Here is a 15,123-nt window from a genome sequence, read left to right on the forward strand (position 1 = left end):
GGTCACTGGTGTTCAGAGCTGCAAGCTCATGGTTATTAAGTCAGAGACTCAATGTCATTCCCTAGGATGTTAGGGGAGTCTCTTATGTCAGGAGCCTGTATTTGGGGTATCCTGTTGCAAATAAAATAAAACCTCTTTATTTGCATCTATTATGTCCATTCTGCTTCTTCCCAAGGACCCATTGTATGGTACCACTCAGACTGAGGATGGGCTTTCTATCCTCCTTAAGCCTCTTTGAAAATATTTTCACAGGCATGCTCATCCCCTTACATTCATGAGTTTTGCCTACCTGTATTTACTTGTTTTGTTCATGTATTTCTAAGGCACATATCTCTTGATGATTTGAACAATATATGGTAGAGAAGGCCAATATAAGGCCAATATGGTATATTTCAAACTGGTAGGATCACATTTTAAAAAGATAAGTGTCTGTTTACTTATGCTGGGATCCTGTTGTTTCAAAGCATGCATTTTGGAGACTTTTTTTTTTAGCACTATGTAGCTGTGTTGAATAGTAAGTGAGAATAATTTCTCTAAATCACATATAAATAACAGTGAAACAATGCAAACAACAAAGGTGATAATAATATAATATTACTCCATCTTGCTCTGACTCATCCTGGAATAGAATTAAGTCCAGTTTTGGGCCCTATATTAGCTACTGGCAATATCTGTGTTGACAAAATGCCTGGCAAAAACGCATCTTAAGGGAAGAAGGATTTATTTTGACCCACAGTTTGAGGGGAAGGGACATGCAGTGTGGACCCCTCATCTGAGAGGAGGGAAGCAGAGAACAGAGAATGCTGATGCTCAGCTGACTTCTTCCGTCCCCCCTTTTTATTTGTCCTGGGACCCCAGCCCACTGAATCGTACAACCCACAATCAGAGTGGGCCTTCCACCCTTGTTAAACCTTTCTGAAAACATTCTCACAGGCGAGCTTCGAGGTGTATCTCCTGGGTGATTCCAAATCTAGTCAAGGTGACAATCATCACACACACTCAGGGGAAGCTCCGGGAACAAAGGGAGGTGCTGAAGATGGAGGTTTTGAAGAACACTTGGAGGGGGCAGGAGATGCTCAATCTGGAAATGGACATTTAAACCCTACAAGGTGCTTTGAAGCCACAAAAGGAAGTGCACTAGGGTCATTGGATTTAACCTCCAGGGTACCCCATATGGAGTAGTGGGGCTTCCCAGCAATGTGAGGGGCTGCCTTAGGAAGGTTCCATGGCTCATGTGAGCTGGCAATGACCGGAGGACTGAGGCAGCAGATAGAAGCTGGGCTGAATGTCTTATAAGTTCCTTCTCTCTCAATAGGCTGGAAGTCTACGAATGTGGACATTATGCGGTGGAGGTAGGAGACCAAGCATAGGGTTTGGAGCCAAATCAGAGTTCAAATCCTGATTGCTACTAACTCATTCTGCAAACTTGGGCAAGCTGCTTCATCTTTCTGACCCTTGTTTTCCTTGCTACTGCAATGGATTAGGTTAGAGTAAATGAAATAACACATGATAACTGGTGATACTCTCTGGGTTGTATATTATTGGCTAGAAATATGCTCTGCCTTAAAACAGCAAGTTTTGTAACAGGAATGTTATAATTTCATAATTGTGTACTGATATTATTTTAACTGTTCGGTAAAGAGGATATGGTGGCAGATGGAGCAGAGGGAAGCCAGCTGTCTGTGGGGCACCCTTCACCTTCGTGAAGCCATTGTCCTTTTGGGATCATAGTCAGAAATCAGCTTTCTTCTAGGAGGCTCAGAAGCAGTTCATAACGTCATAGCCATGAAATCATGCGTAGATTCCCTGACACTAGGGTCTAAAAGTTGCTTCTGATTTGGTTTGCCACTCTCAGATTTTGCTCAGCCATGTTGTCCTATCCAGGTAAAGCAAGGCTGCAGTGAGACTAAACAGCAACACAGACATATCCCAAGTGCACGAGTCAGAGAGATGTAGCTGTTTCCAGACATTTCCCCCGTCTTATTTTATAACTCCCTAGGAGAAAAAGCAAATGGAAAACAAACTCATTTCCACTGCTTATCCCAACCAGGAGGGTTTTCGTCCACTTTGTTTGTGGGGAGCAATCATTGCTGTGACAAAAGTTCCCGTGAAGAGCAAGTAAAGGAAGAAGTTGTTTGGCTTTAGGTTTGCAGGTTGGTCCATCATGGCATGGCAGCAGGAATGTGAGTGAGGTCACACCTCACCTGTAGCCAGGAAGCAAACAGATAGGTGCTCAGCTCACGCTCTCCTTTTTATTCATGCTGGGATCAAAGCCCTTATAATGGCACTGCTCACAGTTAAGACTGGTTTTCCTAGCTCAGTTGACTGAATCTAGAAATCACAAGCATGCCCAGAGGTGTGTCTCCTGGGTGATTCAAGGACCTGTCAAGTTGACAACCATTGTTAACTGTTATAGGTAGTGTCTGGTTTCCTTCGCGGCTACAGTCCAGGTTGTCTCTGAAGTAATGGGGAGGGGGTTTTGGGAAATATTGACTTGCACTGATTTATGCCAAACATAACTGGAGTGCACAGATGGGTTAGCACCTCAGACTCAGTGTTATCTTACTACTACACTCTCTGCAAGAAGATTGAAGTAGGCCAGTTCTCAGTCTTGAGGGCAGAAACCCCAGGCATCATTTTGTCCTTAGATTCCATCCCTAGGGCATCCAGGGGCCTTAAATGTACATTGCAGCTAAGGGAAAGAGAATACAGTCTTGGATGTGGCCTGGACAGGATGCCAGCCCGAGAATGTATTTCAGTTGTCCATAGCCACAAGCAAGTGTGAACATGTATACCTGCTAAGAAAGCCATTGCAGATTACTTGTGCTGCTGTATTTATCATATATGGGAGAAAAATGTCCCTGTTCTCACAGAAGGACAGTTGGACATTTCCTCCTTCCTGAAAAGTCAGGAATTTGCAAATATTTTACATGGATGTACTTGGTGTGCATTCCTTCCCACCCTGCTTGGTGGTGGAATCTCCTTCAGTGCTTGCTCCTTCTGTACATGTGTGACTCACACCCCAGGCTGCAGTGGCTCTTTCCGTCGACTTGAGCTGCTGAGCTTCCAACCACTTTGGATGCACTGCATTTCTCAGGTTCCCAGCAGACATGCAAGCACATTGCATTTCAAGTAAACCTATTTCTAGATCTTCCCTTTTCATCTGTCTTCTTTCTCAGGGGCACATGTGGCTTTTGTTAGCACTTGTGTTAATTCTCAGAGGGAAGCTGTGCTTATCACACACCCCACACTTAGTCTTCCAAAAACCTGGAAATCAAGCCAAGGAGAAACCTCCATCCAGGAATGATGAAGCCCTTGGGCCACCATGACTAGCTCCACAGACTTTTTACACATTTGTGTTGAGAGGGGCATTAGAAATTGTATGTTTTCCTGAGTGGGGTTTTCTGAATTCAGATAGTTGGCAGAGTGTGTGATGGGGTGTGGGAATTTCTGGGTATTTTATCTTTTCTATCTGTTTTATTCTGGAACAGTGCATGGCTCTTGAATCAGAACAAAGAGAAGATTGGTGGGACACATCCAATCTTAAAAACGACTGTTTTAAAGTACCTACTTAAATGAAAGTAGTTCCCTTCAGTCATTTTTCATACTCATCCCTAGATTGTGACATTAACTGGAAAGAAAAGTATCACAGAAGAGCCAAAGACTCTAAATGATTATTCTCAGTGTAGTTGGCTTGGTTTTAGATTTTTTCCCCCCCACAGATTTGGTGTGCACTATTGAAAAGAGCAATTAAAGGGTGTTTTTTTTTGTCAAATACTTTTGAAATATTTATACTAGAAATATAATATCTAATGCTTAAAATTATAAAATTAATTACTAGCAGCTAGACTAATTCCATTTATAATATATTTTTCAACTATCCATTCCATCAAGATATATTTACAATATAATTTTGATTTGTAAGATTTGTAGTTATCAAAATTTGTTTCATGTTTACCAGTTGTACTGATGATAACTGCGATGTCAATCAACCAGGAAAAATTTGGGTATGTTTGCTTGTGATACTTGGAACCTTATAATAAAGTATATAAAATAAAATGTCAAAATATCAATGACAAATATCCTAAGGGTGATCAATAAAACACTTTAACATTTAAATTCAATACATTAAGGAAAATTTTTGAGAGGAAAGTTCACTGGGGATATAAATTTAATGATGAGAAGTTATAAAAATGTCAAAGAAATATTTTTCACATATTTTTAAATGGATGATGAAGTTGTTATTTTGATATTCAAAATACAGGGACTACATCTGAATGACTGATGCAGGGATTTTATTTTTATGTCAATATACATAATCTGTGGGAAATTACATAATACTATGCTGAAAAATTTTAGCTGTTGGGTTAAAAATATGCAAAATCACAGACATAAATAGCATTATGTCATGATGGTTGCTGCCCCTGCTTCTCACTCTAAGATTCCTTTGGATTTGGGGCCTCTGGCTCCTACAGAGGATTTCCATCTGGTTCCCACCCTTGCTTCCTCAAGGAACCCTCTTGGGCATATCTCTGGCACATTTGGGCCATGAGGATTAACTAGCTCTGGAGCCAGACACTGCAGCACCATCTTCTTATACGTTTGAACAAGTTGGGCTTGAGTAGTATTTCTTTCAACTGCATCATTGTTTTTCGGTAGCAGTCTGGGTCCCTGGTTCTTCCTGTTGATACACTAACACTTCCAAAGAGACTACCAAATTCGGAGCCATCTGGATCTGGACAGCTTTTCCCACATACTATGGGTTTCTGGCACATTCTTTTGTTTTGTTGTGTTTTCCATTTTCTTCTAGATTTAGGGATATTTTTCTTCTTGAAAGAAATAAAGTCACCCAAGGTTTGGTCTTCCGAAACCCTCTGGTTTCCATATCTTATCTACATTTACCTTTCTAAATGGGGTATTCTTAGCCAAGAGATATTTCCCCGTGATCAATAGTTAATCCAACTCTGGGCTGTTAATACTTTGTCCAGGTTCTGTCCAGTGTGTCCAGTCTCTGTGTTATCCCTCCAGAATCATGCATTTTTCCAGCATGTTCCCTAGGACATGAGCTGTTACCCTTTCCCACTTCCCAGAACTTTTATCTGGGCATTTCTCCATTCACCCTTTGGAGTATCTATGCTGATTATTGTGACATTTCTCTATGCTTCATAACCTTGTTAAAGAATATAAGCAAACCCCAAATGGTAGTTTTATTATATGATTCATGATCATAAGTGTAAGTGATTTGGGTGGGGCTTAGTTGAGTGACTCTACTGTTTCCTGTCTCTCAAGGAGATGCTGTCCAGCTGGCAGATAATTCAGTGACCTGCAGTCAGCTTCCATCATATGTATGTTGCAAATCTGTTCTTAGTGGAAAGTATAGATAAGGATTCTTCAAGAAACTCTTCAGGCTTCTCAAATGTCTTAACATACCACTCTAGGGCTCCCAAATGACTGTCTAAAGAAGCCTAGGTGGAAGGCTCAAAGCTTCTTATGACTTCATCTTGGGAGTCCTGGAGCATCACTCCTGCCAGGCACTGACTTCTATTGGTCAAGCAAGACATCAAAATTCAAAGAAGGGGTGATTAGAATGCAAACTTTTTGGGGAGGAATAGATTGGGGTCTGTAGCTATCTTAATCAATCCACTACGCCTGGTCAAATCCACCTGGGTCTAGTGTAACTCCCTGGCTCATTTTGTCCAACTACACATTTCCCATCTAGAGCTCCAGGAAAAGTCTCACAATATTTTCCTTGATCCTTTGAGAAATGCATTCTAGCCAGGTTGGTTTCTCTCCCTTCTGATAGATTTCACTGGCTTTCAGTGGCTCTTTCTGATTGAGACATAACTGAAAGACACTGCACTTTCTAGTGCTTTATTTAGAGCTGGAAGACTTCACAAATTCTTGCTTCTTCATGTCATTTTCCTGGACTTAAAGACGTTGTTATTATTTTTGTTGTTTCATGTCTATGTGGTCTGTCTTTTAAGAATGTATTTGTCACTCACCCTGCTAAGCCTATCTTGTTATTTTGTCACCTTTGACCCTTCTTATGATCTTGAGTAAAGCATCTTTTTGGAATGTCTCTAGTTTCTCCTTGATTTCTTGTACAACAAAAATTGAACCAAATTCCCCCCACATTAACCTTTAGAAATGTGTGTGTATCAGTTACCAAGATAGATAGGCTATTCCTGGGGATAAAGGGAGGAAGCTGACTATGGTGTGGAAAGCTGTTTCAAGACTGATGAAGACGGACTTGAGTAGGAGGAGAGACTTCGGGAGTGAACACAAAGCTATCCAGATGGGAGAGACCTCCATACTACAGACACGCTGAGCTAATCTCACCTGGAAGTAGTTCCGGGGAAGTGTGGTTTTGGCAAGAGCATGATAGAAGACATTGGAATCAGCAAGGGGCTCTGGGTCAGCTCTGCCTCCTGTTGTGGGAGCCCTGGTGACTCCATGGACTGTTAGATGCCGACAAGTCCAGGATACAGTGAGTGTTGTTGATGGGATTGAAAGTCACACTTGCTTTGGCTTTTGGCTTTTCCAGTCTAAGTGAGGTCATGTGCGTACTAGTAACGGGACTGTTGACCTTCGAGGTAGAAATGCAGACTCACAGGGAGTAGTTGTTACATTTTTGTGGGGGTAGGACAAAATATCAGACAAAAGCAAGTTTAAAAAGGGAGGGGTTATTCTGAATTTTTTGTTGTTGTTGTTGTTTTGTTTGTTTTTTGAGACAGGGTTTCTCTGTGTAGCTTTGGAGCCTGTCCTGGATCTTGCTCTGTATACAAGGCTGGCCACAAACTCACAGAGATCCTCCTGGCTCTGCCTCCCATGTGCTGGGATTAAAGGCATGCACCACCACCATCCAGTGGGAGGAGTTATTTTGGGTTAGTGTTGAAAGAGGGATACAGTCCATCACGACAGAAAGGCCTAGCAGCAAGGACATGAGGCAGCTGTCACATTGTGTCCTCAGTCAGGAAGCAGAGATGATTGCTGGTACTCTTCTCACTTTCTTCTTCTTATTTATTCTGGGCTCCTAGCTCATGAGATGGTGCCCCCCAGTTCCTCCCTCAGTTAAACTTTTCTAGAAACACTCATAGATGCACCCAGAGGTGTGTTTCCATAGTGATGTGAAATCTAGTCAGACTGGCCACAAGGATTAACTGTCATACTGGGAACAAAGTCCAGCTCCTGTGGACCATGTGTGTTTGACCTTGGTCAGTTGTGTGTACTTCAGGTTCCTCCAATGTGAAATGAGGGTTGAATTAAAGACTGACATTGTAATGTTCAGAGCTTTGGTCTGTTTTTCCAAATTTATGCTGTGGGAAAGCATGCTTACAATTTTTTTTTGTCCCCAAGATATGTCTGGGGTGTAATTACTATATATATGTGTATAGACATTAACATGAAATTATTCTCAGACATAAATGGTCTAATATTAGCAGTTGATTGCAGAAGACATTGGGCTCGAATTGTTTAATTTAATGCTAATTTGCTTCAAGTGCAAACACTCATCAGGAACATTAGGTAATTATCATTTAGGTACAGGACCCCAATATATGAAATCTACATTTCCATTTGAGTGTGTGTTGTATGTGTAGCTGCTCATGGCAAGAGTGGGGAAGGAGCAGAACATGTATGTTCATTATAGAGATCCGTGCTAGCTTTTGTTGAGTCTCTTGCATGAGGTACCTACCAAGTCTTAGAGAATAAAATATTTTTATTTTTAATGTAGTTTGCTTAAATACATACTTAATCTAAGACTGCGCTATGTAGAGGATTAACATGCTGTGTGCAAAGAATTCTGTGAGTTTGAATAAAGAAGAAACAAGAGAGAGAGATACCCAAATCTTTTCATTTTAATCAATTTATAAGTGGTGAAACCAAGTCCTAAGAAGTTTATCTCATTTTCCCAAGACCTCAAAATGATGACTTCTAACAGTGTTTTACTTCACTATGGTAGGCTCTTTGGGAAGTTCTCTCTGTGCATGTTAGCAAGTTCAGGATGAGAGCATCCTGTGAGAGACAGATGCTGCTTATTCCAACATTGTACAGATGGGGAAACTGAGGCAAATAAAGGCTACAGCAAATCATCTGCTCTAGGGTACAGTGCCAGAAATGGCATAGTCAGGATTGGAACTCAGGCATTTTAGTTTCAGAATCTGCCCTCAACCAGATTCGTTCTTGGTTAGAACAGAGCACTAAAGACAAGCAGAGACTAGAGCCCAGATCCCTTCCTTCCTTTGAGAGTCCTTTCTACAACACCAGGTTATTTAAAAACATGTCCTCTTACTATTTAAAATAAACAGTGCAGGGGTTGCAGTACATGCCTATAATCTCAGCGCTTAGAGACAGTGGCAGGAGAATTGGGCCTGGGTTGCATGAGTCTCTGTTTCAAGACAAAATGAAAAAGGGCTGGGGAGAGGGCTCCACCTGTAAAGTAATTGTTGTTCAAGAACAAAGACCTAAATTCAATCTCCCAGATCCACCCATGTTAAAGAAGCTGGTGCAGTGGTGTGTGTCTGGCATTCTAGAGCTGGAGAGGAAGACAGAAAGACCCTTTGAGCTCACTGATGGGATTGGTGAGTTCTGGGTTCAGTGAGAGACCTTGTATCAAAATATTAGCTGGAGAGATACATACATACCCATGCCTGCACACATGTGCATATTCTTGCATACATACATTCACACACACACACACACACACACACACACACACACACACATATATATATATATATATATATACATGCACACAGGCATATATACATGCACATGTGCACATACATGCATGCACACACAAGTGCATATACATGCAAACACACATGGTGCACACGGGCATGCACATATGCTCACACACATGTATATGTATACACAGAGAACCACTAAAAAGATACCTGAGATTTGCACCAATATTTTCCAGATTTTGTTTTCTTATAGGAGGCCCAGGAAGGCAGGTCTCCATATCCATACTTCTCAGGGGAAACTTGAGCAACTGCATTCATTAGTAGGTGAGAATAGTTGATAATCAATAATGAGTCATATGTGCCAAAGCTAATGGCTGAGTATGAAGTGATTGCAATTTGTAAGGCTTTTCTCCCCCAGGAATTAGCTAAACTCTTCTAGGAATAATCTTCATATCTTATTTGTTAATGGCTTCCCTGGCTCTTCCTTAATATTGTGGTCCTATATCCAAGCCTTTCCACACATACTAGAGTGTTTCATCTTTGATCAGTATAACATTCATTACTCTTGGAGTTTCCTGTCAGTAGAATTCTGGTGTCACTATTTCTCATGGTTGTATTCCCAATACAAACATCCCCAGGCAGTGTGATGCTACTGTGGAGTGCTTGTCTCAGCCCTTGAACCCATCACCAGCTGGGGTTCATCCTTGTCTAACAGCCACACAGAATGAACAAATTCTTTGCCTGTCACTATGGACATGCCTTTGCTGTCACAATTGATGCTTGTTTATTTTGTCTGTGGTTTCTGTTCTCATTGTGAACTTATAGCACAACCAAGTGGTATTTTCTGAGGCCTTCTGTGAACTAAAATAGAGCTCATTTGATCCCCATGCACTATTGGTTTGAAATGATGCTCTATCTCTGCATCTTTTCAATGGTGCCTAGACCTCACCCATAGCTAGTGTTCTATTGCTCCTACAAGTAGGTGGGACAGGACTGTAGATTCCATAGAGATTATTAGAAGCATGGACCCACTGGTATTTCATTGAGGAAAAGGAGCAAAGGGCATGTGGAAGTTAACCAGCTGACTTTTTTCTTTTCTTAGGCACTTGTGAGAAAAATTGATACCTCTGACAATATCTACATCATGGAGTCTACCACAGGGAACTTGTTCAGCCTGACCCAGGAGGGGGCTCCTTTGTGCCGCATCATAGCCAAGGTGAATTTCATGGTTGGGGACCAGAGAGCAGGTCTGGGAAAAGCAGGAGGAAGGTATGCTTGTTTGGTAGGTGGGAACAGCTGGCTCAGATTTGTTTTGGCCACAGAATTAACTTGCTGTGTGACTTTGGAAGAGTCACTTTTCTTGATGTTTCCCAGGCCCCATGATTTCATTTCCTACTTTGACACAAAAATATAAAGTAGTTAGGGTTCCATAAAGGAACATAACTTATAAAATGCATGTATTAAAGCAGGACTTATTTGAGTGACTTACACAGTGCAGTCTGGGCAGTCCAGCAATGGCTGCCTTCACACTGGAGAGACTGAGAACCAAGAGCTGCTCAGGCCTGGGGGATTCCTGGAGAACCACAGGCTTCAGTCCATGGTAGAAGACCAAAAATGCTGGTTTCTAATGTCAGTAGAGGGTGTGGTGGAGGCAACAGCAACTACAAACAAGATGAGCTTGTGAACAGAGTGAATGAACTTGCAAACAGAGTGGATGAGCTTGCCAGCAAGATACAAATGGAAGCAGGCAAAAAGCTAAAGCTTTCCCTCTGACTTCCTGATATTCGGACCACTGCTAGTGGATACTACCCACATTGAGGGTGAGTCTTTCCACTTCAATTAGCCTAGTCGAGAAAATCCCTCACAGCTATGTTTCTCAGTTCTAGATTCAGCCAAGTTGACAGTCGAGATTAACCATTGCAGATACGCCCTCAGAACTTCTGCCATCTTTCTAACAAGGCACCTGAAATGTCAGCCCTTCTTTTCCATTCTACACACCTCTTCTTGGAAATGCAATGTCCCTGGTGTGTACCGGAAGATGTAGTGGTACAAAGACCATCTGGCATATAGCATCAATGCCATAAACAAACAAATAAATCCATAAACATTGATTTTATATGACCTCCTTTCATTATGGAAGTAAGAAATGTAGTATCTTAGATGCAGTTCAGAGAAAAGTTCTAAAATATAGCCTTACCTGTAGTTAAGCTCCATTCACATTCTGTTCACATCCCTCAATAGCTCTCACTGTAACTTCTACCCCATAATAATCAGCAGCAGTATTTTTGGAAGAAATAAGAAGACTGTGTGTAGCTTGATTTTTCCTGCCTTGCCCACGATCAGGACAAATCTCTGTCACCCGCCAGTCCCACAGCCGCTCAGACCCAACCAAATAAACACAGACACTTATATTGCTTGCAAACTGTATGGCCGTGGCAGGCCTCTTGCCAACTGTCCTTATCTTGCTAACTGTGCTTTTATCTTAAATTGATCCATTTCCATACATCTATACCTTGCCATGTGGCTGGTGGCTTACTGGCGTCTTCACATGCTGCTGGTCATGGCAGCGGCTGCAGTGTCTCTGGTCATGGCAGCGGCTGCAGCCTCTCTGGTCATTGCGGCGGCTGCAGCCTCTCTGGTCATTGCGGCGGCTGCAGCGTCTCCTTCTGCCTTTCTGTCCTTTTATATCTCCTTTCTGTTAGTCCCACCTATCTTTCCTGCCTAGCCACGGCCGATCAGGTTTTATTTATTAACCAATCAGAGCAACTTGACATACAGACCATCCCCCAGCACAGCCAAGTGCAGACCATCTCAAACACCTGCACTCAGGCCCATGGTCCTAATCATCCTCTATACGGACCTGCTGGGTAACGCCACAAAGAACCCAAGAAGGGCTCCCACAGGACCTACAGAACATCCCACAGCACTTCCCCTTTCTTTTTTTTTTAAAAAGGAAGGTTTTAACTTTTACACATCTCCAAAGTCAGCTTGGTATATTTGGGAATTTGGGCGTAGCTTCTCTTAACTACTTCCTGCTGGAGGGGGGCGCTGTATCTTATGGGGATGCAAAGAAAATTTTAGGATCATGGAGTAGTCCGTGAGACCGTATCGTCTGAGCCAGTTGCCCCGAAACGACTCTGGATGCTGGATCATCTGGGCCATGGTGTCATCGGAGACCTTTCAGGTGGTCTTGGCTGATCAAACCTGATGTATCTCAATCTGGAAAAAATCCATAGCCTCTGGCTTTCTGTAGAGATAAAAGCAGAGTCTCCTTTCCAAAGTAACACATCCTTATATCCAAATTTTAAAGTCAAGATATCTTTAATATATACATATTGGTTTAACTCAACATCTTTTACGATCAAATGTTTTTCTGCAGTTAAAAATCCCAAAGACAATATAATCCAAACTCTCTGTGTGATATCCATCTTTACATGGCTTATTTTTTATATTACTTTTACTTTCTCTTTAACGACTTTATTTTTTTTTTAAACTTTCTATTTCTTTATATAACTGTCTATGTTCCTTTTCCTCTCTCTTCCAAGCCCCAGGAACCCGCCAGTAACTCAAACCGGTGGCTGCCGCTCATTTGAGAGAGAGAATTAGGAACTGTGGGGCGTTTACCGACGTCACCGTTCCTGGAGAACTTACCGACGTCACCGCTCCGTGTGTTGAGTTCTGAATCCTCTTTACCACCACGCGAGGATTCTTCTCAGATCACACTTTATTGGAGCGCCTCTTGGTTAAGGGACTTTGTCTTTATTTGTCCTTTTTCTTTAGTCCCTCTTTTTTCTTTTTCTTTTTTTTTTTCTTTAGCCCTTTTTTTCTTTAGCCCCACGTTGGGCGCCAACTGTGTCTGTAAACATGAACTTCATCTTGTCAGACACATGTGTTCTTAAAGGATCTATCTAAGCTTCTTGGTTGGATCCTCAAATGCCCATGATCACTCCAGCACTACTACATGGGAGGAAGAGGAAATAAAAGCAACAGCTGTGTAAATCACCAACTTCCTGGTTGCCTCACCTTGACTGTGGCTCTCAGGCAAATTTAGGTGTGTTGCTTTCTTCCTTTTTCTCTAGAGAAGTAGTGTCACTACAGAACTAGTGGTCTAAGTGGAACCTAGTTCTGTCTTCCATAGACTCAGGTCCCGTCTCAGGAGGAGGGTCCAGGGGTGTGGTCCCCAGGCCCTTCAGAGAGTTTGAAAACACCAGAGGCTTCAGTGCCACCACAAAGTTACTGAAATTCTGGGCTATGCTTGGGACTCTTCTTTTCAGCAAGGTCTCTGGAAGATGACAGACTCAGAGTCACTGACCAAAGCCCCTGAAGAATTGAAATCGGGGTAAAGGTTTCTCAGCTCTGGTCGGGGAACAAGTGAATTGTGTTTAATGGCAATGGCTGACGTGTCACTCTCATTCATGTCGTGCATAACATGTTTCTTTTAAAGCATGAAAACAGCCTACGTCATGGGGACTGTGTTGTTCCCATTTATAATAGAGTTCATGTCTTGAGGAACTTATCCAAAGTTATATACATCCCTTAAGAACACATGTGTCTGACAAGATGGAGTTCGTGTTTACAGACACATTCTTTTTATTTCTCCTGAAAACACCAATAGCTATTAAGTGGTCAGTTCAGAATTAGAACTAAGAGCTCTGGTTCCAAGTTCATGGCCCAAAGCCCACAGTGGTGACTCCTGGTTCAAGCCTTAGGCCAAAGCATGACTTAGAATCATGGCAGAGTTTTAAGCAGTTTCTAATTCTGTTTTAATTGGTCTGGAATGGTAGATGTTTCCCCCCCACACATGATTTCTAATCCTTTGCCAACTACTATCTCTTTAGGAGGCATTAGTTGAGGTTTTGCTTGAGTGTATATAGTAGTATTGGGGAAAAGAAATAAGGAAGGAATTGGGTCATCTCTCCCAGGAATTCTGTGACTCCATCATTCAACTTGGTGGAGAGTCTTGATTTGCAGAGGTCACATGATACTGTGCAGAACAAAGATGTTCTTCAATCTCTCAATTCCAGTTTGGAGATTAAATTCCCACAGACCTAGCTGAATTTCTTTTGGAACAGAGAACATTTTTCTCTTAAAAAAATGAGTGGCAAATCTTGGCTGGCCCAGGTTCCCAAAACCTCCTTTCTATGTGCTGCTGGTATATACCACTTGCCTGCCCCCCCCCCCCCCCCCCCCCCCCCCCCCCCGCCATGTTCTTCTCTCATGAAAACAGAGAGTAGACATGAGTTTAAATCTGAGCCAAATGTAGTGTTTGACTTCATGCTAGTTAGTCCTCTCAGAGGTCTGGGACTCTCCCTGGGTTAATGTTGACTACAAACATGTCCAGTGGGAGGGGAGAGAACAGGGGAGAAAGGCCTGGGAGGGGAGAGAGCAGAGGAGAAGAAAGGCCTGGACAAGGACCACAGGTAGTTCTCATCCCAGCCCTGCCATTAGCTTGTGGCAGGAGGCTGGCCAGGCCCCAGTACCATCAGTGCTGCCTACCTCTCTCAGCTGTGGGTTTTAAGAGACTTCCTTGATCTCCCACAGTGTCTGGCCTGGTGGAAGAGTGAGCCTGTAGTTCTCATCTTGTCAAAGTCCAGCCTGAACAGGCAGCCATGGTGAACTGTTTTTCTCATTGGGTTCCTGCTTCCTCCATTTCCTTACCTCTCCCACTCTCTCCTCAGCTGCCCACACAACTCCAGGCTTCCAATGTAGCCTGGACTCTTAACAGCCTTGGTTAGAAGTTTCAAATATTTGTTTTGATGCTTTGAGCCATACCCCATGATAGCCTCTCTAAGGGAAGCTATGAGCCTTGTTGAATATTAATGACCAAACAATAAAAAAAAACCTTGTCCTGGTTGTTCCTCATGTACCAGGCCCTGGGCTGGAACTTTTTGCAGAGCTGTGGTGTTTGATCCACACACATCCTCTGAGATGAGCAGCAGTGCTCTGCCACACATAAAAACCCCAGGACTCACAGTACCTTGCCCAGCTCAAGCTTGAAACCAGATTTTCCTATCTCTGGAGGCCACGATCTTTGCATTTTACCAGCTTAACTGATTAAAACTTAGAGTTCTTCTCTGACAGGGCAAAGTTCCTGTTCCAACAGCTCCGTCTGTCTCAATCATCATTTCTTCTTTCTTGGCTTCTGGTGCATTATACAACAGATGATTAACTTTCCCTGGATGTGAGGCTGGTGAAAGTCAGGACTGGGAGGCATTGGTGGGAGTGGGGGAGACATGGAGCCTGAGTTTTCTAAAGTTGGAAATGGTCACTGTGATGATGATGATGAGGATGATGAGGATGATGAGGATGATAGATAGATAGATAGATAGATAGATAGATAGATAGATAGATAGATATGGTAGCATCAGTATTAAAAACAGAACAATATAGCATGAGTGCAGAAGACAGAATCCACTCCAACTGCATAGGCGGGGAGCTG

General features: G+C 42.5%; 1 protein-coding gene across 5 annotated transcripts in view; it reads left to right on the forward strand.

Moving 5' to 3' along the window:
- Insc (INSC spindle orientation adaptor protein) overlaps positions 1-15,123 on the forward strand; it is a 125,682-nt gene that overhangs the window by 65,807 nt on the left and 44,752 nt on the right. For 4 of the 5 annotated variants that reach the window (XM_042282223.2, XM_042282221.2, XM_006978625.4 and 1 more), the window contains exon 6: positions 9,787-9,900. The exons of the other annotated variant lie outside the window; for it this stretch is intronic. In XM_042282223.2, coding sequence (XP_042138157.1) covers positions 9,787-9,900 — 114 coding nt within the window. The remainder of the gene's footprint in view (positions 1-9,786; positions 9,901-15,123) is intronic. 5 annotated transcript variants of the gene reach the window in all.

This window comes from Peromyscus maniculatus, chromosome 1 (genome assembly GCF_049852395.1).
Source record: "Peromyscus maniculatus bairdii isolate BWxNUB_F1_BW_parent chromosome 1, HU_Pman_BW_mat_3.1, whole genome shotgun sequence".
In the NCBI taxonomy this organism is placed as follows: Eukaryota; Metazoa; Chordata; class Mammalia; order Rodentia; family Cricetidae; genus Peromyscus; species Peromyscus maniculatus.